The 21,641-nt window shown below is 58.2% G+C and overlaps 1 protein-coding gene across 1 annotated transcript in view; it reads left to right on the forward strand.

Moving 5' to 3' along the window:
- The window catches only part of MYO7A (myosin VIIA), a 78,909-nt gene that overhangs the window by 9,274 nt on the left and 47,994 nt on the right, over nucleotides 1–21,641 (forward strand). The window contains exons 2-10 of the mRNA XM_078058581.1: nucleotides 5,746–5,859; nucleotides 10,899–11,051; nucleotides 17,463–17,647; nucleotides 18,198–18,319; nucleotides 18,401–18,543; nucleotides 18,801–18,914; nucleotides 20,116–20,269; nucleotides 20,690–20,766; nucleotides 21,305–21,424. Coding sequence (XP_077914707.1) covers nucleotides 5,746–5,859; nucleotides 10,899–11,051; nucleotides 17,463–17,647; nucleotides 18,198–18,319; nucleotides 18,401–18,543; nucleotides 18,801–18,914; nucleotides 20,116–20,269; nucleotides 20,690–20,766; nucleotides 21,305–21,424 — 1,182 coding nt within the window. The remainder of the gene's footprint in view (nucleotides 1–5,745; nucleotides 5,860–10,898; nucleotides 11,052–17,462; nucleotides 17,648–18,197; nucleotides 18,320–18,400; nucleotides 18,544–18,800; nucleotides 18,915–20,115; nucleotides 20,270–20,689; nucleotides 20,767–21,304; nucleotides 21,425–21,641) is intronic.

A 21,641-nucleotide genomic window follows, 5' to 3' on the forward strand; every position in this document is an offset into this window, starting at 1 on the left:
GCAGAGTGCTGGGTCCCTGAGGCTGGGATAGGGGGTTGGGGTGGAAGGAAGCCCAGGTCCAGTGGGGCAGCTCTGAGTTCTGTGTGAGGCATCACTGTCTCCTTCCTACCATTCCCCCTACTCCCCATAGTGGTTGGTTTGTTTTTGTGGGACCAATTAGGCCTCCAGGATTCCAGACAATGCCAAGGGCCAAATATGGAAACAATAGGCCTTGAAGAGAGAAGAGAGCGAGGGAGAGGGGAAGAAGAAAACCTAAGTAGGGAGAGGGGAGAAGAGAGTGGGAGGAGAGTCACAGGGCCTGTGCATTCTGGATAGGATGGTGGCCACTGTGGCCCATGGCCCAGCATGGACCCAAGCCAGGTGCCCAGTCCTGCGTGGCTGCCCGGACACAGGAGCCCAGCTTGTTGTCCACTGTCCTGGAGAACCAGGGGACACCCTCCCCCAGGCCTCCGTGCTTCCTCTGCATGCTGGACATTACCAGCTGGCTAGCCTCAAGGCTGGATGAGGAGGACCAGACACAGACTGTTCAGAAACTTCCTCGCTCCAGTTTCCCCGATCCCCTGAAGATGTTTACCTGCCATGGCTTTCTAGAGGTAGCAGGGAGCTAGAAGGGTCTTTCAGGCACCTTCCCTTCAGTCTCAAAAATTCATGAAGTTTATTGCGTTCCCCTTCATAACATCCCCAGGTTTCTTTCCATAGAAAACACACAGATTTTTCTCCAAAACTGCAGTCCAGGTGAGGTTCCAGGTGCCTGGTTTGCGCTGAGGCCAGCAGCTCTGTTCCCAGGGCGCCGCAAGCTGTGGTCTGGCTGAAGCCGGCCGGGGATCCCCACGATCAGGTGGTGGGGGTCCCGCGCAGATGGGAGAGGGCCAGGGCAGCGCCGGCGCCCCCTCCCCGGTCGGCCCGCGGGCGTCACCTAAGCCGCCGTTGCCATGGGCCCGCGGCAGATGGCCGGGTTTAGGGTTCCCCGGCGGCGGCGCGCATGGGATTAGGTGAATTAGGGAGCCGGAGCCCTGCCGCCGCCGGAGCCGCCGCCAGACCTTCCGTGCCATGGAGCCCCCTGCCGACCCCGCCGACCCCGCCGAGGTCCGCGCCAAGCAGCGGGTCAAGTGGGCGCTGGTGCGCAGCCTGAACCACTCGTTGAAGAGTCATGCGGTCCTGCCGGTGAGGCCTGCGCGGGGTGGGGGAGGGCACGCCGGGAAGCCCGCCCCAGGCCTCCCTTTCCCCGCCTGGAGGGAACTGGGCGGGTGGTGGTCGCAGAGCACTGGGGTGCACGCGGACAGGGCCCTGTGGTGGGGCGTACCATCCCTGATTCCCAGCGTGAACTTGGCCCCGGCTGCCCCTCCTTGTGCCTGGAGCTTTTGCGTTCAGCCAAGGTGGATGGGCCAGGTCCCAGAAGGGGCTTCCCCAGTTCTCCGGGGTCCAGAGCAGGGAGCACCTCCAGGTGCTCCAAGGAGACTCGGGAGACACTTCTGGTCTGGCTGGCCCACCGCAGGAGAGCACGGTGGTGGGTCCCCTCTACCACCTAAGGTTAGCAACTGGAGACTTCCGTGCTCACAGGTGCCCTTGGCAAGTTGGTTGGTTCATCTTTCCCACCTGTGAAAATGGGGCTAATAAAACCAGTGTCCCAGAGTGATTATGAGGATGAGAGGGGGAAACAAGTCCTGAGACAGATTCGTTTTCATCCCACAAACGGGGACTGAGCCCTAGCTAGACCCTGCCCCAGAGAAGGGAAGAGGCATAAAGGGCCAAGGCCCTGTTGGAAGTTAGTGTTCATCCCACACTGGGTTGCACACCTGGGAGGGCAGGTGGGTGGACATCAAGGCCAACATGCGTTTGTGGGGTCTCTCACCTTCCTATGCCCTGACTCTGAGTGGGTGAACACTGTGAACACCGAGGCCCAGAGAGACTGAAAGGCTTACCCAGAGTCTCACAGTATTAGTGGAAGAGCTGGGACCCGAACCAAGATCGCTCTCCTTTTTCAAGATTTTATTTGTCAGAGAGCAAGGGAGCACACACGCACAAACAGGGAGAGCGCAGGCAGAGGAAGAAGCGGGCTCCCTGCTGAGCAAGGAGCCCAATGTGGGACTCGATCCCAGGACCCCAGGATCGATCATGACCTGAGCTGAAGTCAGACAGTTAAGATTTCTTAACTGTGTGTTCACTGTGGGTCTGTCCAGCTTCCCTGGGAGGTTTCCAGGTACTTTTGAGAACTTTTAGATAGATCCATTCTGAGAAATCATCACTCTGGGTCTGGGAGACCCTCTGCTCTAGCCACTCATGTGACAGCAGAGAAGCTGGAACTGGCCCCATGTCACATGGCCATACGGAGGCGTCCATCATGTCACAAATGGGATTTTCAATTCAAGGTGAAGTCTCCAGTGGGGCACCCTTCACAGTGGAATGGTTGCAAATGGGGCCAGATGCGGGCATGAGTGCCTGGAGTCTGGGAATGGGAGGGGCCGGTGGGGTAAGACCTGGGGCCCAGTACTTCTTTCCTCTCCGTCTTCCTGCCCACAAAAAAGTTTCCTGTTCTTTTCCATCTTCCTTCTCTCACCCAGCCAGGACTCTCAACCCACTCTGTTTTTGGTTCAGGCTCTGCCCTGCAGGTGCTCACAGTTTTATCAGTCACCAATTTGATGAGTGGCTGTGGCCAGGTTCCTTTGTCTCTTTGGGCCTCAGTTTCCTCATCTGTAAAAATGAAGACTTCCAACCCACCTGTATTCTGATGCCCCAAGAACTTAGCCCGGGACCATGGGAACTTCTCCCCTCAGAAGTTCTCAGGCCTCAGAATTTTCCCTGAGGCCACTTAGCTGCCATTTTAGTCTTTTTCCTCAAGTTGAGACCCAGAGCAGAGAAAGAGAAAGTTAAGTCACTGCCCTCCTTGTGACTGTCCTTGATTAGGAGAGTTCTAGTCACTTTGTTTCTGTAGGCTCTGAGCTCCCTGCTCAGCCGCTCTGATCGCCCATTTCCTGATCACATGAGGTCTTTAATTTTGGTTATCCTCTGTTCCTTGAGTGGGATGCATTTTCTGTGTGCCAGGCTCTGCGCCGGGTGAGGGGTTATAGGTGACTCAGAGAGACCCTTGCCCTCCAGCTCTGCCCTCCACTGGGGCTCCCAGCATGCCCTTTGGCCCACAAGCCATGTAACGCCTAGGGTCCTATCAGTGTTTCCTGTTTTGCTCACAGGACTGGGTTCAGAGAGATGTCAGGAAAGAGCACTGGATTTCGAGTTTGTCAGATTTGGGCTTTATTCCTGGTTTTACTACAAAACAGCTGGGTGAATTTGGGCAGGTTTCTTGACCTCTTTGAGGAGATGAAGTAGAAATAGAACCCTCTGCCTAAGGGCTGTCAGTGAGATAGTGAATCACAGGGAAGCATCTGACTTGCTACCTGGCCTGTTGTGGGTGTACTGGGAGTTAGCATGAAGCAATGTCCCGGCCAGCCTGGCCTCCAGCAGTTAGTGTCTGGCTCTGGCTCTGGCTCTTTCTCTCTCATTCTTCCTCACACACCCTCTGTCACATGCTCTGTCTCTTACACAGACACACACACACACACACACACACACACACACACTCTGTCTCATCGAGAGACAAATTCTGTTTTTCTGTGTTAGACTCTGTTTGACTCTGGGGAGTCCCAGATGAGACTCAGACCCAGCCCTGTCCTCGGGCGGTGGGGGAGGCTGCATGCTAGTGGTGAGAGGTTGCACAGATGGTGGTCACTCCGCGTGGTGCTGGCTGAAAGGGGCAAGCTCAGGGGCCCTGGAGCCTGGGGGGGGGGTGCCCCCATTCTCTACACAGCAGCCAGAGTGAGCTTTTGAAAATGTAAATTCATCATGGCATTCTCCTGCTTAAAACCTTCCAATGGCTTTTTGTCATACTTAAAAGAAAGTCCAACCTCTGTCCATGGTTACAGGGCCCTGCGCGACCTGGTATCTGCCCATGGTCACCCCACGCCCTCCCCTCACCTGGCTGTAGGCACTCTGCCTTTCCCATCTGTTCACGGCTCTGTCCCCAGAGCGGGAACGGGACTGGTCCACAGTGGGTTCTCCATAAATACGTGCTGGATGCCTGAACGGACTCTTCAGCAGTTGGGGAGGAGGAGGGAGAAGGTGGGGAGGTGGGGCGGGGCCGGAAGAGCTGGACAGACGGCCAGGCGTTCTCTCTGTGGAAAGGGGGGCGGGGAAGCCGGCAGGTGGAGACGAGCAGTATGAGCAGGCCGTGTCCGGTGGCCCGTGGCCTGGAACTCCGCGTGGCTGAGGGGTGTGTCAGGAAGCGCAGTTTGGGTTTGGGAGAACAGGGTTACACGGGCCGCCTCACGGGAAGCACAGCGCAGATGCTCGGGAAACACAGGAGGTGTCCCCAGAGACTCTCCAGTTCTCCCTACGTTTTCTGGGAGAAAGCTCGGGTTTGGAGCTAGCCAGTCTCTGACATGCATAACCTCCTATGAAGTGGTAGCTGTGGCCGAAAAATAGTTGATTCTGATGGGAACAGGGGGAGGCTGAGGCAGTGAGGAGCTGGCCTTGGGACTCACTGAGCCCACCCCTCAGACACCTGTGGAAACTGAGGCTCAAGTCAGTCAGTGACCTGTCCAAGGCCCAGCCTGGACAAGCCCAGAACCCCGACTCCTGACTTGCCGCCCAGAGCGGTTTCCACGGGGCCATTCCCATGGGCTGACCTCACTGTCCTCTGTTTTGTTAGCTGTTCTGTTTCTAACTGCCACGTGGTAAGTTCTCGTTTTATTAAGATGTCTGTGTTCTCTCACCCTCCGGGGGAATACGCCTGTTAGGATTAGGATACAATCCAACTTTTACCTGCAGGCCAGTGAGCGTCTGCAGCGCTGGGTCTTGCCCAGCCCTGTGAGGGCTGCTGTCGGCTCAGGCATTCTCCACCATCCGTGTGCCTGGGCCCTTCACCGTCCTCTGCAGCAATCGCGGGAACGGATTTGCTCAGTTATTTGCTTTCTGTCTCCTCCCAGCTGGGATGTAGACGCCATGGTCACTGCTGGATCCTCAGCATTTAGATCAATCAGTGCCTTGTATTCAGTAGGTGCTCTGTACGTGTTTGTGGAATGCATCCGTGCTGAAAGCATTTGTTCTAAGTCCATTTCTCTGACTCTGGGTTTGGGGTTTGGCTTCCATGCGCCTTACTGGGTATGTAGTAAGAGCAAGGGACACAGTGTGACACCCTCCCCCTCAAGGTTGGGGCTCTCCCCGCAAGTCAGGAGGCAGTGTGGGGGGGCTCGGATCGCAGGGCCCAGCACAGAGCAGTGTCGCTGCCAGGAACCCACACCTATGACTCTGAGACTCGCCCCCGGAGGCGATGGAGACTGTTTGGGTATCCTGTAGAGATGGCTCCTTTAGGACAGAGGCGAAGTGGTTTGGGTGGCTTGGTGTTTCTGCCTGAACCTTGACAGATTTGCTGTCTGTGTATGAGGTGTAGAGCCTTGGGGAGAGCTGGGCGCTGGACAGGCCTGGGTGTGAAGCTGCCCAGCTGTGTGGTCTTGGCTCACCCCCCTCTCTGAGCCTCTACTTACCTATCTGTGAAATGGGGGCAGTAAGAGCTGTTACAGAGGAGGGATTGAGGACCTTGGATCAGTGCCGGACTCGGGGCCTGGCACCAGATGGCTTCCAGCTCTTTCTTCCCTCTCCTGTGGTTGGCACAGGAGCCTCTGGTGGTAGGAGGGTGGGGGCACAGGATCCCCCTCCCTGCTCACCTGGCCTGGGATTCTCTCTTGCCCACAGGGGGACTATGTCTGGATGGACCTGAGATCTGGGCAGGAGTTCGACGTGCCCATCGGAGCAGTGGTGAAGCTCTGTGACTCGGGGCAGATCCAGGTGGTGGATGATGAAGGCAATGTGAGTAGCCCCCTACCTCCCATGTCCCTGGGCCTTTGGGAAGACCCAGGCTGACAGGTCCCCCAAGGCAGGGACCGGGCAGTAACCTGAGGGGGGTGGAGGCAGTACTCATGCCCCTGCTTCTGCCTCTCAGATACCCCGTCTTCCATGGAGCTTTCCCACTGCCCCAGCGAGAGGGTGTCTCCCCTTCTGCCCAGGCTGCTGGGTTCTATTTCCATAAGCACTCAGTGCATTCTGCCTAGTGTTAGGGATGGGTGTGTATGTGGCGGGGGGCGGGGGGGGGGCGCACGTGCACGTGTATGGTGGCGGGCAGGGGCCAGCACCAGGCTGGGAGCTCCTCAGGCACAGGGGTGCTTTGAATCAGACAGACTGGATTCAAATCCCATCCTGCCCATGTATTAGTTCTGCAACATTCAAGTCTCCTTCCCTTCCAAGCCTCAGTTTTCTCTTCTGTAAAGTGGGGATCATAGTAACTATCTCATCGGGTTATTGACCCATATGTTGGGGCCCCTGTAGAGAATACCTCAGTAAAGCGAGTTAGACTAAAAATGCCCGTAGTCTTGCTCTGTTGGGTTATGGCATCCTAGGAGTTCATTGCTTACCTTGGCACCGCCCTGGGAATCCATCTAATAGATTAACCCTTTATTTCTTGTGGCCCTGAAGGAGAGGGACACAAGAGGTGTAAGTTGTGTGGGTAGTGGGCATGGGGAGGGACAGAAAACTATGAGGTCAGGGTCGTGCCCTGGAGAAAGCGGGTAGTCTGGAGGAGGGCCCAGAGGGGAAGCACATGTGTCCATAGCAAGGGGACGTGGGGGCGTGGTCCTGGGAACAGAGTCCTAGCTTAGCAGGGACATGAGGGACCCAGGGAGATTCAGTCCCACCATCATTTGCGTTGTGCCTGGTGCTGTACCCAGTGCTGGGGAATATAGAGATAGAACCAAGTTTCTGTCTCGGGGTCCTAGAATGTTGGGAGCAAAAGAGGGTGCAGTGACAGGGAGCAGAGGGCTCCACTGGGGGGCAAGGGCAGGGCTCAGGGGCCTGGAGGTCAGGCTCTGGCCATAGAGGGGGTAGGGGCATCACTGTTGTTCCTACAGCCTTCAGGGCCACCCCCATGGGGTCTGCAAAGCCCTTTGACCCAGGCTCTGTCTTGGGTCCTCACAGCATCCGTGAGAGGCAAATGCTCTGTTCCCCAAGGGGAAACTGGGACAGGGAGGGACCACCAGGCCTGGTCACACAGCTAGTAAGTGATGGTGCTGGGATTAGCACCGAGGACCTCTGGTCTCTGTGTAGTGTTTCCTCACCCATATCTCAGTGGCTGCTCTGGCGCTCAGATTCTGTTGAGCCATGCTCTGTCCCCTGGGCTTGAGAACCAAAGTGCCTGCAGGTCCTTCTGGAGGCTCTGTTCTAGGACCTTCTAGGAAGCCTCTGTGCGGTTGCAGCCTGAGAAGGGGGCACGGGTTCAGCTGGCAGCCCAGACAGGCCCACAAACCTGCCTGTAGCGCCTAGAGTGGGGCCCCGGGACTCTGCCTGCAGGCTTACGTTTCACCTGGGTCATGTTGCATGTCAGATGGTGTCCTGTAACTGTGTCACTGGATCCCAGAGCTCCCCTCCCCATCTGCTCCCACTAAAGCCCTGGGAGTGGGGGCTGCAGGCGGGGAGGGGCGTGACTGGGTGGCTGGCTTGCTTCAGCGGCATTGGGCCCAGGGCTTCTGGCCTCTTCTCTCAGGGGCTGTCCCACTCTCCTTCCTCCCACCTCCCTACCCCAGCCCTCCAGGCTGTTGTCTTTGACCCCTCTGACTTTCAAGACTCCCTTAACTTGAGGGCAGGGACTAGGCGAGTCACATCTGGTTTCCCTGAGACCCCACAAGGCATCTATCCAGGGAGGGTTCTCTGTGAAGCCTTGCTGAATGAATGAATGAATGAATGAACGATCCTCAAGGGGATCCTAACATTCTGCCTTTGCCCAAGCTGTTCCCCTTGCCAGAGGCACCCCTCCCTCCCCTCCTCTACAGAGCACGCAGTTCATGTCTCTCCAAACTCAGCACCAGGCCAGCTCCTCTTTTCCAAAAGTGTCCCCAGTCCCTGGGGTTGGCCATGCTCTCCCTCTCTCTCTCCGGCATTCCTTCAGAGCCCTGGTTACACTTTTCTAGCTGTAGCTGCCTGTGGACATTGGCCTGAGAGGTGCTGACGTCTGCTGGGAGTCCTTCTGTGCAGGAAAGGGGTGGGGAGAGGCTTGGCTCTGCCATGTAATGGGGTGAGCCACTTGATCACTTGAGTGTGACTCCTCATTAAATGGGGACTGGTCATTCTGTTTTGGGATGTTATGAGGAACAAACGAGAACATAGATCTCCTCTGTAAAACCAGAAAGCGTTAGAGTAATAATACCCAGCCCTGGCTAAGCAATTACCAGGCACCAGTGCTTTTAGACGTGGTGGGAGTGAAACAAAGGTTGGCCTTTAGTGTCTCAATTAATCCCCTCAAAGTCCCCAAGAAGAAGGGACTGTTACTCTAATTCCCATTGCATAGATGAGGTCATGGAGGCTCAGGGAAGCCAAGTGCTGTGCACAGGGCTACGGGGTGGCGTGGTGGCTGAGCTGCCTCTCACCTCTGTGCTGAATTGCTGGGGGAGGGACTATGGGGACCAGAGGCTGGGGTCGAGGGGGAAGGCAGACAGCCTGCCCAGGCATCCTCTTCCCTCCAGCCTGCACTGGAGCGTAGCACTGAGTCCGTGAGCAGGGACCAGGCAGAGGGAATTTTCCAACTGGATCAACGTTTATCAAGAAATAGGATAAAATGGGAGAGAGGAATGTTCCACTCAGGACTGGAAAGTCCAGGCGGGTTCTTTGATCTCCCTGTCCAGCCCATTCATGCCTCAGGGAGGGCTGTGTGAGGGTCTGAGCTGGACTCAAGTGCTCCTGGCCCAGAAGGTGCCATGAAATGCCAGGGCAGTTGGAGTTGTGGGCTCTGGCTGGCCCTGTCCCTGCTCCCTCTGAGGGCCTGGTGCAGGCCACCGTCCTACTCTGATCCTGTTTTCTCAGGTGAAGTGAGAGGGCAGGAAAAAGGGACTAGGACTTATGCTTCCAATTCTGAACTGGTCCCCAGTAGCCACCAGCTAGCCATCTGTCCCATCAGATTCCCTGCCACACCATTTGTGTGTGGCCCCTGTCTGAGGCACTGTGGACCAAGGATCCAGAAGACACGGAGTCTGGCCGCCATGAGTCCCCAGCCTTGGGGCACATTGGGAGGTCAGAACCGTGTTCAGGCAATAGCAGCCCAGTGTGACCACTGCCTTTGCCATGGGAGACCCAGGCAACGTGGGGGCCCAGAGGAGGCCCTGACACATTCCCGTGGTGAAGGTGGGGGGAGGGCGCCATGGAGCACGTGAGGCTGGGCAGCATGGTCGGCAAAGGCTTTAGAAACTGGGAAATCTTTGAGCTGGGCCTCAAAGCCTGAGTGGAAAGAAAGTAAAGGGAAGAGCATGAGCAAGGCCACAGAGGTGTTTGGGGAAGTGGAGACCAACCTTCCCTGGCTCGGAAGTACAGGGGACTGCTGGAACGAAGGCCCAAAGTCCCTGTGGCCAAAGTCAGGTTGGCCTTTGCATGCCAGGCTGAAGTATGGGGGGAGCAAGGAAGGGCTCCAAGCCCCAGAGTGCTGGGATCAGACAGGTACTTGAAGAAACTCCCAGGGGGGTTGGGACTGCAGGGGAGAGCTGGAGGATAGCTGGAGAACAGCAAGGGCCAGGGGGCCAGGTGAGAGATGGTGGTCTGGATCAGGGGAGGGGCTTCAGGTTGGTGAGGAGGGTACTGCTCAATCAGCAGCAACCCTTCAGAGGGATGATTGAGTAGGACTGGGTGACCAGTTAGATTGGGGATGGGATGAGATGAGGGGCTGATGCCCCAGATTCTCCTGGAGGAGAAGCAGGTATGGGAGGACATGTCGTGTGCATCACACCTACCCACCAAGTCTTAGGGCCTGAGCTGGGAGGTGGCAGTGGGGTCCCCTTCTCCTCCCCTGTTCCCAAAAGTCAAGCTCCTGTCTGGTCCTGAGGCTCCCAGGGTTCTGGCATTTGGGAACAGGCAGAGGGCCCCAGAGGGCTGTGGGGCTTAGTGAGCTCAGGCTGCGGCCATACCCCAGAGCACAGTTCACTCTCACCTCGCTGAGAAGCTAGATTGTGACAAGGTGCTGGACACCGCCTTGGGGAAGGAAGGAGGGATTTGCAGGTTTGTTGAAAGTGCCAGTGCTATTGGCCAGGTGTACCACCGGAAGCCCCCTCCCGCCCCCCAGCAGAAGATACTGCAGGCGAGAATAGGGGGAGCCATGGGGCAAGCTCTCTCCTAGTTTCCGCATCAGTTCACAAGCATGGAAAGTTCACCCCTGCTCCACGTTCATCAACAAGCCCTGTGACATCTATCTGTGACAGGCCCACTTCCCTCTGTCTCCGCCGCTACTGCATGCCTTGGCTGGCCTCAGAGGCTGAGCTTCGGCTGTTCCCTGGGCCTGGACATCCCCTCACATCTTACAGGGATCACCTTCCCATCATTCGGATCTCTGCTCAAATGTCACCTCTTTGACACCCTAAGGTAGTTCCCTCCCTGGTCTCTAACCCATATGCCTGTCGGTTTATTCTTGGCACTGTCTGAAATTACTTTTTGTGCCTTTGTTTACCAGAGCCTGTATTTGAAGTCAAGTCTAATTCCAGTGATTACACTCTCCCCTCCACCTTGCAAAGTGACTGGGGGGACTCTAATTCCCTTTATGAGAAAGCTAAGTGGGACCAAAGTCCCTGCCCTGCCCATCTTTTAGGTCTGTAGAGAGAATTCCCTAAGAGGAGGAGTGGTCCACAGAGAGTGCGGGTGGGCAGCACCATCCTCAGAGACTCAAACCTGATAATGATAGTGTTTGGCCACAGGAGAGGAGGAGGCCCTAACCAGGGTCGCACAGACCCAGGATCCCTGTCCCTCCTGGGCCCTTTGCCCAGCAGAGCACAACCTGGGTCCCAGGAGCCCGGCCTGACCGTAGCCACGGTGCCTCCCTGCAGGAACACTGGATCTCCCCGCAGAACGCCACGCACATCAAGCCCATGCACCCCACGTCGGTCCACGGCGTGGAGGACATGATTCGCCTGGGAGACCTCAACGAGGCTGGCATCCTGCGCAACCTGCTCATCCGCTACCGGGACCACCTCATCTACGTGAGTGCTGCCCCGCCCACTCGCAGCCCCGCCCACTCGCAGCCCCGCCCACTCGCAGGGGCCAGCTCTCCAGAGGCAACCAGGGACCCACCTGCCCGCAGCAGCTCAGGGTTTGAACCATCCTTTGGACTGCGGCTGGTGTGGTCTGTGATTGGAGAAGGGAGCGGTGTGTACCACGGGTTCAAGTGCCTCCCCAGGCCATTGGGTGGATTGGTGAGAGGCTCTGTGTTTTGCCCAGAGATGGGGAACTGCTGCCTCCTCTGGGTTCGCTATGGGGTCGGAGCCTGCCATTCTATTGGTCCTCCGGTGAAGAGAGGATGGGTCGGGAGTCTGTATCCTCAGAAGAGGATGGAGGAGGGAATATGCTCCTTGACTCCACAAACCCTTGATATAAGAACCAGTTGTACATAGGCCACGCTCCATATTCTTACACCTTGAAACTCAACAGGACAAACAGCCTCACTTAGCCAGGACTGAACTGATCCCAGGAGGTAGGTTCAGAGACCATCAGAATACAAAGGGCCTGTGGAGATTATACCCTAGAGGTTCTCACATGTTTTGGCCTCGGGAACCTTTGATGCTCTTAAAATTATTGAGGACTCCCAAGAGCATTTGTCAATGTAGGCTATATCTGTTGATACTTACCATATTAGAAATTAAAACTAAGACACTTCACAAAATGTATTAATTCATTAAAAAATAACCATAAAAATCTATTATAGGAAAACATTTTTATGAAAAATAACTATGAATATGCCCCCTAAATTAGGAAGAAGAGTGTTATTGTTTTATAATTTTTTGAGATATCTTTAATGTCTGGCTTAATAGAAGAGAGCTAATTCTCCTATCTGTGTCACATCCAGTCTGATGTGAGGTTGTTTGGTTGAAGTGTATGAGGAAAAGCTGGCGGCAGAGATACAGAGGTGGAAAGGAACTTGCAGACTTCTTGAAAGGGCCTTCGGGACCCTCCGGGGTCTCTGGACCACACTCTGAGAACTGCTGAGCTAGTCCCATAGTCCCATTTTATAGACAGGGAAACTGAGGCTCCATGAGGTTTAGCCAGGCCCAGAGCTGTGTGCTGGGGTCACCGCATGTCTCTGACCCAGCCCCTCCCTCAAGCAGCTCCGGGTGAAGGAAACCATGGCTGGGGCGCCTGGGGGGCTTAGTGGTTAAGCGTCTGCCTTAGGCTCAGGTCATGATCCCAGGGTCCTGAGATCGAGCCCCGCATCGGGCTCCCTGCTCGGCGGGAAGCCTGCTTCTCCCTCTCCCACTCCCTCTGCTTGTGTTCCCTCTCTTGCTGTGTCTCTCTCTGTCAAATAAATAAAATCTTAAATAAAAAAAAAAAAAAAAGGAAACCATGGCTGGTGCAACAAAAGAAGAGAGTAGGAGGGAGCCCCCGCTCCCCAGGCAGGGCCCCAGGCAGGCTGGTAGAGAGGGCATGCTTGGGTGACAAGTGTCGTGAGGAGTGCTCGAGCTAAGTGCAGACAGAGCAGGGTCTGTAGGGGTGAGGCCTCACTCCCAGCTCAGGGGATACAGCATTCGGGAAGGGGTGCTGCGTGGATAGGAGGCTGGAGGCAGGAAAGGGCCTGGCGAGGGAGTGGCACAGTGTCCCTCAGCTTGTCGGGACCCTGAGGAGGAGCCAGGGAGACAGGGCTGGAAGCCCTGCAGTTGTCCCTGAGCAGTCACAGCAAGGAGCTGCGTCAAGGTCAGGGATCCATCCTCTTAGAAGTCCTGGAACTGTGGCCACTCCGCTGCTAGGGAGGCCCTCTGCTACTCTCCCCGCTCTGGGACCGTCTGCCACTTCAGATTCCCAAGGGGAGGCTGTGCCCAGGCCCTTGACATTTGCCCACTGAGTAAGTGGCTTTTACAGCTGATAAAGCCCCTCTCACTCTTTTCTTCACCTGGGGGACGGGGCAGGGCACAAGTGGAACCTCCAGACGTGAGCAGCCTCACCCAGACAGGAGGATGGGGCTAGAACTTGAGCCCAGGCCAGAGATACCCCAGGAAGATCCACTGGTGTCTGCACCCCAGTTCTTGGAGGTTCCCTACTCGCTCTTCACCCTAGGTGGCAGGTGGTCATAGAGGGTCCTAGCACACCCTGTGGTTGCCGTCCCGGGGCTGGGTGGAATGTGTCACTTGGGTCCAGAGGTAAATGGGGAGCCTGCCCCTCCCTCCCACCTCCCCCTCAGGGAGGCTGCTGCCAGAGCTGATGTCCTGACCCAGTCTCCTGTCAGGAGGAGCTGAGTAAGATGGGAACTGTCCCCACCAGGGAACCCCCCCCCCCGACTGTGTCTAGGAATAGCTCAGAGGCATGTCGGTTATTTTGCACAGTTTATTGATTCTTGCAGGCAAACTGGTTCCTCACATGTGAGGGACAGTCGGTAGACTGAATCAAAGAACAAAGGCAAACACAGGATTCACAAAGGAGAGGGGAAAAAAAAACTTCAGGAAGAGCAAACCTTGTTTGTGAAATTTGGGGGGATAGACAGATTAGCTGGCATCTAGCAGAGAAATCAGCTTCATGTCCTAGAGTAGGCTGATTAGGAGAGCAAAGGAAAGAATTCCAGAGATTTATGGCTTCTCCAGAAAGCCCCAAAATCTGTGCCATTTGCCTCTTTAGAAGTCCTCACCAGTAACCTTTCTGGTGGTCTCTTTTCTAGGTGGGGGAGAGGGGGCAGGGGACGGGGCAGGGCACTAAGTCAAGATGAGGTGCCTACGCGGCCTTCTTGTTCGGGAAGCACCTGGGGGGTCCCCAGCTCAGTTGGTCCACGAGCCTGGGATTCTGGGTGTCAGTTGGTCTAGGGAGCCCTTCTGTTCAAGGATTGCCCTGTTCAAGGTTTCAACTTGCTCACTCTCTGATTCTGTGATGGGTGGATGGGATAGGACCAGAGCTTTGAAGAAGCACCGGGCCATTGTCCCACCCAGAAACCATACCTGTCCCTAACCATGGCAACCCCTGGTCACTTCATGGCTTGGGTTACCCCGGGCACAGCCCCGCGTACCCAGGATTTCCTCCGATTACCACGGCCGCTCACAGCCCTGGGCTGCGCGATGCTCTGTCCCTGACTGTCTGCCTTGGGCTTGCCCGCTGCAGCTAGCCTGCCCTAGGAGCCTGCGGGACAGCACCCCAGAGCCACAAATCAGCCCCGGACACCCCCAGTGGGGGGGGGGCCCTCAGAGGACACCTAGCGACCCCTGGTTGGGTGGTCTCAGAGGCCAGGGGTCCTCCCTGGGTCCTGCAGGGTGCAAGTAGCAGGGCCGGTGGGGATCCAGTGCTCCCTGACGCTGAACAGGGACTGGAGCCCTAGTATGGGAGGCCTGGGTCCAATCTTGGCAGGTGGCCTTTGGGGAGTCCCTGCTCTTCTCTGGTCTCAGCCTTCCCTCTGGCACAATGGGGAGACTTCCTGGGTGAGCACCTCTGTGGCTCTGAGAAGGTGTGTGTGCCCAGGGATATGTCTTGGTCTCCGTGGCCTGCTAAGGGAGAGGCCCCAGGGCTGGCAGGCCTGGAAGCTTCCTGGCAGAGGTGGAGCCGTTCCTGTCACATCTCCCGGAGTGTATCTCTGGCTCCGGAGAGGTCCTCAGAGCTCCGCCTAGGGACTTGGGGCCCCTAGGGCCCACGTGTGCTGTGTCCTTGGCTTGGCAATAGCCCTTATCTCTCCCCAGCCTATGGCCCCAAAGACAGGCTTTCTTCCTGGAGGCTTGCGCAGAAGGCCTGTGCTGGGCAGCTGGGCATGAGCCCCCTGCTGGCCATGGACCCTTGGAGAGAGAGAGGGCCAGAGGGGCTCAGGGAGCGGTGCCAAGAGCCTTGGGGGATGGACAGGTGCTGAGGCCCGGACAGGGGCAGGATGGGCCTGGGCCCCCTTGCCCGCGGTGGCCAAGCCCCTCCCTTCTTCACTCCCCAGCTACCAGCTCCACCGTTCCCTGGGGAAAATTCCTGGGGTTTGGGTAAGCCCACGTGGGGAGGCAAGGCCTGGGCTTGGGTGCCAGCGCCCCCCCTTTATTCAGCCCCCTGCTTCTCTGGCGTGAGATCTTGGAGTCCCTCTGCTTCCCAGAGGCTGAGTTCGCCCATCTGGAAAGGGCCGTATAAGCCCTCACAGAGGCCTGCTGAGGAGCACGGGCTCCTGCGCCCAGCGAGGCATCCAGCGGGTAGGTGTGCGCTCCTGCCCTTCTGCCCCGGGAGCAGGGTCCGGGCCCCGCCCCAGGAAGGCTTCCCGCAGCTTTTCTCAGCGCATCCTCTCTGGCACTGCCTGGCCCTGCCCGTGGCCGCCGAGCCTGCTCCCAGGGCCACCCCTGTCTGGCTCCGACCGCCCCCGTTGACTGGCTCATTAGGTCTCAAGTGGTATCTTTACCTCCAGCCTCTGGGACAACCGCTCATCCTCTCACAGCCGCCAAAATGACCTTTCTCCAAGAGACCTTCCAAATGCCATGGCCTTTCACGCCTCCGTGCTTGATTCCCACTGACCAGCCTTCACGCCCCCTCTCCCTTCACCCCCACCTGCTTCCCACAGCCCAGGCTTTCCCTCCCTGGTCCCCGGATGTGGCTCTCGGCCTCCCCGCCAATCTCTGTGGAGGGTCCTCGAATGACTGCATGGAGCCCACCTCACACCACATGGTGATCATAGACCAGGTGGTTCGGTGTCACTTTATTAAGGAAGGTGGCACGTCAGGACAACTACTCTGTAACCAGGCACATGCCGAAGGCTATGCCCTTCAGTCTTCACATAACCCTGGGGGAGGGGTGTGTGTGCTAACCGTCCCCCTTTTACAGATGAGCAAAATGAGGTGTAGACAAGCAAAGCGATCTGCTGAAAAGATGTTCTTTGGGGCTGACTCCCTCCCATGGGGACGGGGGGCCAGCGGTTCCCATAGCCAGGCAGGGCTGAGCTGTAGGTCATGGGGCCAAGGTACCCAGGGGCTGGCGGTTCGTGGTTTCTGATCTGAGAAATTAGCCCAGCCCTGTGCTGTGTGGGGTGTTGATGGTAGAGAACCTCCTTCTATCCCATTCCCCACTGACCAGCTCCCTCTTCTCCTGTTCCCCACTTTCCAACCTTAGACCAACTGTGGAGGGCGGGTGAGTATGGCAGAGCTGGTTCCAGCTCTCAGTCTGCACTCAGCCTGGCCTCTCCCTGCAGCCTGCATCCCCATCCCACCGCACCTCTCCCTGCTTGGGCTTTTGCACACAGTCAGGAGGTCAGCGCCATCAGGCTCAGCTGCCTCTGGCATGGGCTGCTTGGAGGAAGAGCCCGGGTGGCCGAGGAGCGTCCCCCGGGGCCCAGAGCAGGGCGGTAAATGGCGGGGCGGGCAGAGCCGGGTCTGGGTTGCTGAGGCCACGGCTGTTTTGCATGGCCGCAGCTGGCCCTGGTTTGGGCCTTTCCCCTGGAATGTGGTGCTGGCGGCCGCACTTTCCCGGCAAGGCCACCTTGGGCCGAGGCTGCTGGGCATGGCTTCGGCTCTGGGGTGATGCTCTGTGCCCTTGGTGGGAGGCAGTGGACACGGCTGTTGCTTCCTCTGTGTGGTCACATCTGTTTTCAGTGTCTCCAGGCCCAGATGTCCATCCATCCCTCACCAATTACAGGCTGTGCCTGACCTTTTCCAGCTGGGGTGGGGAGGGGCGGGCAGAGGGAGCAGTAACCCCTGAGTACCTCATTCGGCCCTGGTGGCAGGAGGGCCAGATAGCGTTGGCCCCTGTGTGGCAAGGCCCCAGGCTCACAGCAGGAAATCTTGTGCGTCAGCGGAGGAGCCCAAGAAGAGAAAGCCCCTCGAAGTTTATCCGAGGTGTGCTGGGACCTTGTACCTGTGCTGACCGGGATGCTGGAGGGGCCCTGTCCCCCAGAACACGGGGGCCCCTCTGCCCTGGGGCTGTGCTGCGGAGACTGGGGCCTGCCCGGCCCCCCAGCCACATGCCCCGGCCTCTTCAGCATTTTATGGCTTGGTTCTACTGCCCCTGGACCAACCCAGCCTCTGCTTGGGAATGGTCTGGGTTATGAAGATTACTCAAACCCCTGGGATGCAGGGCTTGCAGGCAGAAGTGGGAGCCAGCATCTGAGGAGCACCTCCGGTGTGCTATGGCTTTTAAATCCACCACCTCCTCATCTTTAGAAACAGTTACATTATGTCCATGTAACGGACAAAGGTAAGGAAATGGAAGCCTAGAGACCCTCCCCCTCTCCCCACTTCCTTCCTCCCTTCATCAAACCTCACTGAGCACGTACTCCAGCCCAGACCCAATGCTAGTTTGAAGGCCCCACCCCTAGCTCTCGGAGAGGCAGGATTCGGACCCCGGGTCCACGTGACTCCAAAGCCACTGCTGTCCCTTCCAGAGGAATGGAGCAGGGCAGAGCCTGAGAACTTTCTAGAGTCCGAGCCTCCCACATGGGAAGTGGCAAGTTCCTCCTCCCTTTTTGCCCACAGACGTACACAGGCTCCATCCTGGTGGCTGTGAACCCCTACCAGCTGCTCTCCATCTACTCACCAGAGCATATCCGTCAGTATACCAACAAGAAGATCGGGGAGATGCCCCCCCACATCTTTGCCATTGCCGATAATTGCTATTTCAACATGAAGCGCCACAGCCGTGACCAGTGCTGCATCATCAGGTGGGCGGCCCAGCGCCAGCTCGGAGCTCCAGGCTTAGCCCCTAGAGCTCCAGCTTTGCGTTCCTGCTAATGCCTCATCATGTAGAGAATCCCCTCCCCTCTCCCAGGCCTTACATCTCTATTAATGCTGCCCAAGTTCTTGTTAGCTTTTGAGGCCAACCTCAAAGTTTATTACTGGTTCCTGTTAAGTTAGAGTCAGGTGACATTTCAGTCCCCTATTCTCTCTTGGGCAGAGGGTATTAGGACAAAGCATTGATCTAGCATCAATATATGCCATGCTCTATGGCAGATGAGGACCAGGGCAGGGCGTGTGTGTGTGTGTGTGTGTGTGTGTGTCTAAATGAAGGGGAAGGAAAGTACCTTTGGCCTTGGCCGAGCCCTGAACTCCTGGAGGCTTTCCTGTCCCTGAAAGGTCCATACTGTTGGCCTATTTTACAGACTGGGGAGGGGGGAAGGTGCAGGTGGGAGAAGCAGCTTGGGCTGAAGCCCCGTAGGGAGAGGCCCATGCAGACCATGATGGGCCCTGCCTCTCTCTGGGTCTCCTCTGCAGTGGGGAGTCTGGGGCAGGGAAGACTGAGAGCACCAAGCTGATCCTGCAGTTCCTGGCGGCCATCAGCGGGCAACACTCATGGATCGAGCAGCAGGTGCTGGAAGCCACCCCCATCCTGGAAGGTAGGGCCAGGGCTCGAAGAGTGGTGCTGGGGGGGCTGGGCAGGTGCTGACCTTGCCCATGACCCTCTCCCCACCCCGAAGCATTTGGGAATGCCAAGACCATCCGCAACGACAACTCAAGCCGCTTTGGGAAGTACATCGATATCCACTTCAACAAGCGGGGTGCCATCGAGGGCGCCAAGATCGAGCAGTACCTGCTGGAGAAGTCCCGTGTCTGTCGCCAGGTGGGCCCGAGCCCAGGGCAGAGCCGGACCTGCCCAGGACCCCCCAGCCTCGGGTGCGGGTGGGGGCCGCACGGTCTGGATCGTCCTCTGCCGCTGCCTGCTCACCGCGGTGCCTGAATTCCCGCCATGAAAGCTGCCCCCAGGGGCTTTTGGATCAAAGTCATTTGTTAAAATAGTAAACTGAGTTTCATCTTGATTGTCGGGTTCTGATGCCTCCCCCGCCTCTGTCCCCCAACACCTTGTGCCCGCATTTGCAGGCCTCCGATGAACGAAACTACCATGTGTTCTACTGCATGCTGGAGGGCATGAGTGCCGATCAGAAGAAGAAGCTGGGCCTGGGCCAGGCCTCGGACTATAACTACTTGGCTATGGTGAGGCCCGGGCGGGGCAGCCGGGGGGAGGGGACACCGATCCCAGTGAGGTCGGGGGCAACCCACCCAGCCGCTCCCCAGCTCCAGGCCTGGTGGGTGGGATCCTCTGTGGGGGCATCCCCCACCCCCATCTCATCCCCTGACCTGCCCCGGCCCACTCTGAGCTTATATATGCCGTCAGGCCTGTCCCCCGCTTGGGCATAGTCCACCTGCACAAGCATCTCACCCCCCCCATGAATTGTCATCTCAGATACACATGTTCCTCAATCTGTGTAGACAGCCTAGACCCAGGGACATGTAGACACTTGCCCGTGTGTACGTGTGCACAGACCCACCCCCACACACATGCTGTGTTAGTTCAGTTTTTGAGGACGTGAAGCCCGGGACCTCTGCCAGGCCCCCCAGGATTGGAGGGCTCATTTGTTGCCGCTTCAGCCTCGGGGGCTCACCGGGCACGGAGCCCCGGTGCCAGCCTCTTGCTGTTGCCTGACCACCAAGGAGAAGAGGGCCCCAGGGCCATGGCTGCCGCCCAGCATCAGATGCATGGGGTCCGAGTGCACAGCAGGCAGGCTCGGCGGGGGGACCAGCTTCCTTAGTCCTGGGGAGAATCCCTGCCTGGCTGTCAGGAGCTGGGCCGGGCCGGGCCACAGGGCCACACGAGGGACGTGGGTGTTGTAGGTATGCAGGGCTTCCCGCATACTTGCTGTAGCTGTCGGAGGTGACACGCACATGAACACGGCTCACGGGCACACATCCTGGGGCAGACCCCTGTCGGTGCCCTGCCTGTCTGCAGTCCCTTCCTCCCCCTCCCCCTGCCCAGGCTGCCCCTGGTTGCCCCTGGTGAGTCCCTGAGCGAGAGTGTCCAGCGCGGGGCGGGAGCACAGTAGGGCCTGGGTGCTGTGACTGCCAGGCTAGGGGATGGGCCAGGCCTGGTCTCAGCGACTCAGCTCCTCTCACTCTTGGGAAGAAGGGGCACTCAGGGTCCCTACGAGTGGGAAATGTGTTCTTAAAAGCCCTAGCCAGGAGCTTTCTAGACTTTCTGGAGAGGTCATGGTGCTCTTGCGGTGAGGTCAGTGCCTGGCCCCCCAGACTGGCCTAGCCTGGCAGAGGGGGCCCTTCAGCCCAACCACTGCCTCTCTGGGGGTCCCCACGGCCTTGCTGATGTCCTCCTGGACCCCACTCTCCCACCTCTGCCCGCCAGGGTAACTGTATCACCTGTGAGGGCCGGGAGGACAGCCAGGAGTACGCCAACATCCGCTCGGCCATGAAGGTGCTCATGTTCACCGACACGGAGAACTGGGAGATCTCCAAGCTCCTGGCTGCCATCCTGCACCTGGGCAACCTGCAGTATGAGGGTGAGGGGCCCCGATGGTGCACCCCCGCCCCAACCCCACCCTGGGTTCACGGGCAGCACAACACCTAGCTGTCCGGGGGGTGTTGTGGCTCAGCTTCTGTCCCAGCAGCTACAAACCCTGTTTGATAGGAGCCAGGGCTGCCGCCGAGAGCTCTGGGAGTGCAGGGTGGAGGAGCGTGAGGGGAGAGGGCCATGACGGCCAGTGTCTCCACTTGGATGCCAGGCATGGCACCAGGTGCCGGGCATATGGGGTTCCTACCTCACGGTGCCCATAGCTCGTGGGGAGAACACCCATCAAACATACATTGACCTGGAGAAGCAGTGGACAGGAAGACCCCCCGAGAGCCGGGCCCTCCTAGCCTGCCCCTTTCCCCCATGCCCACCCTCGCTTGCCTGACCCTGTGCCCCCTCGCTGTAACAGCCCGGACGTTTGAAAACCTGGACGCCTGTGAGGTCCTCTTCTCCCCGTCCCTGGCTACAGCCGCATCCCTGCTCGAGGTCAGCGTCCAGCCTTCTGTCCCGATGGCTGCTTCGGTTTCTCTCGGGGCTGGGCGTGTGGGAACCTGGAGGCTGGGGCTCTGCTTGGGAGAGTTCTAGAAATTCAATATGGAGAATGAACCGTGTGCAGGATCTGTGCTGGGCACAGGTCTCAGAGGAGGAGTGGAGCCCGGCGGCCGGCAGCCTCGCCGCCCTCGCCCCGCTGCCCCTGGGGATGGTGTGGGGCGCGGGGGACCCTGGGTGAGTCGGTGTGTCAGTCTCTCAGCAAAGGCTTACTAGGCTCTGCCCTGGGTTGGAAAACTGGGATGAGTCAAGCCAGAGTCTGAGCCAGTCCTGGGAGGGCCAGGTGACCGGGGGAGGCTGTCAAGGAGAGAGCAGTCCTTCCAGGCAGCATCTGGGCAGGGTGTGGTGCCTGGGGAGGATCTGGCTGTGGGGCTGTGGGGAAGGGCACTCTCGGGGGAGGGACTGGTCTGAGCCAGGCCTGGAGAGTCAGTGGGAAGGGGGTGGCTGGGGGAGCAGCCGGATGTTGCCCCACCAGGTGAACCCCCCGGACCTGATGAACTGCCTGACCAGCCGTACCCTCATCACCCGAGGGGAGACCGTGTCCACCCCGCTCAGCAGGGAGCAGGCGCTGGATGTGCGAGATGCCTTTGTCAAGGTGGGCCCCTTGTGGAGGGGGTCGCGCCGCCCCTTGTTGTTACAGGCAGGAGTTGAGTAGTCCATGGAACCAGAAAGACGTCTGGGCCTGGACCCCTGCCTGCCCTTGGACGCAGGCTCTGGCCACTGGCTCTGTTGGGGGGGGTTGCTGAGCAAGAGTCTGCCTTCTCCTGAGCTCTGTTCCTCCTACAAGGGGCTGAGTGTTGTGCTCCTCAGGA

The sequence above is a fragment of the Halichoerus grypus genome, chromosome 11 (assembly GCF_964656455.1).
Source record: "Halichoerus grypus chromosome 11, mHalGry1.hap1.1, whole genome shotgun sequence".
NCBI classification, from domain to species: Eukaryota; Metazoa; Chordata; class Mammalia; order Carnivora; family Phocidae; genus Halichoerus; species Halichoerus grypus.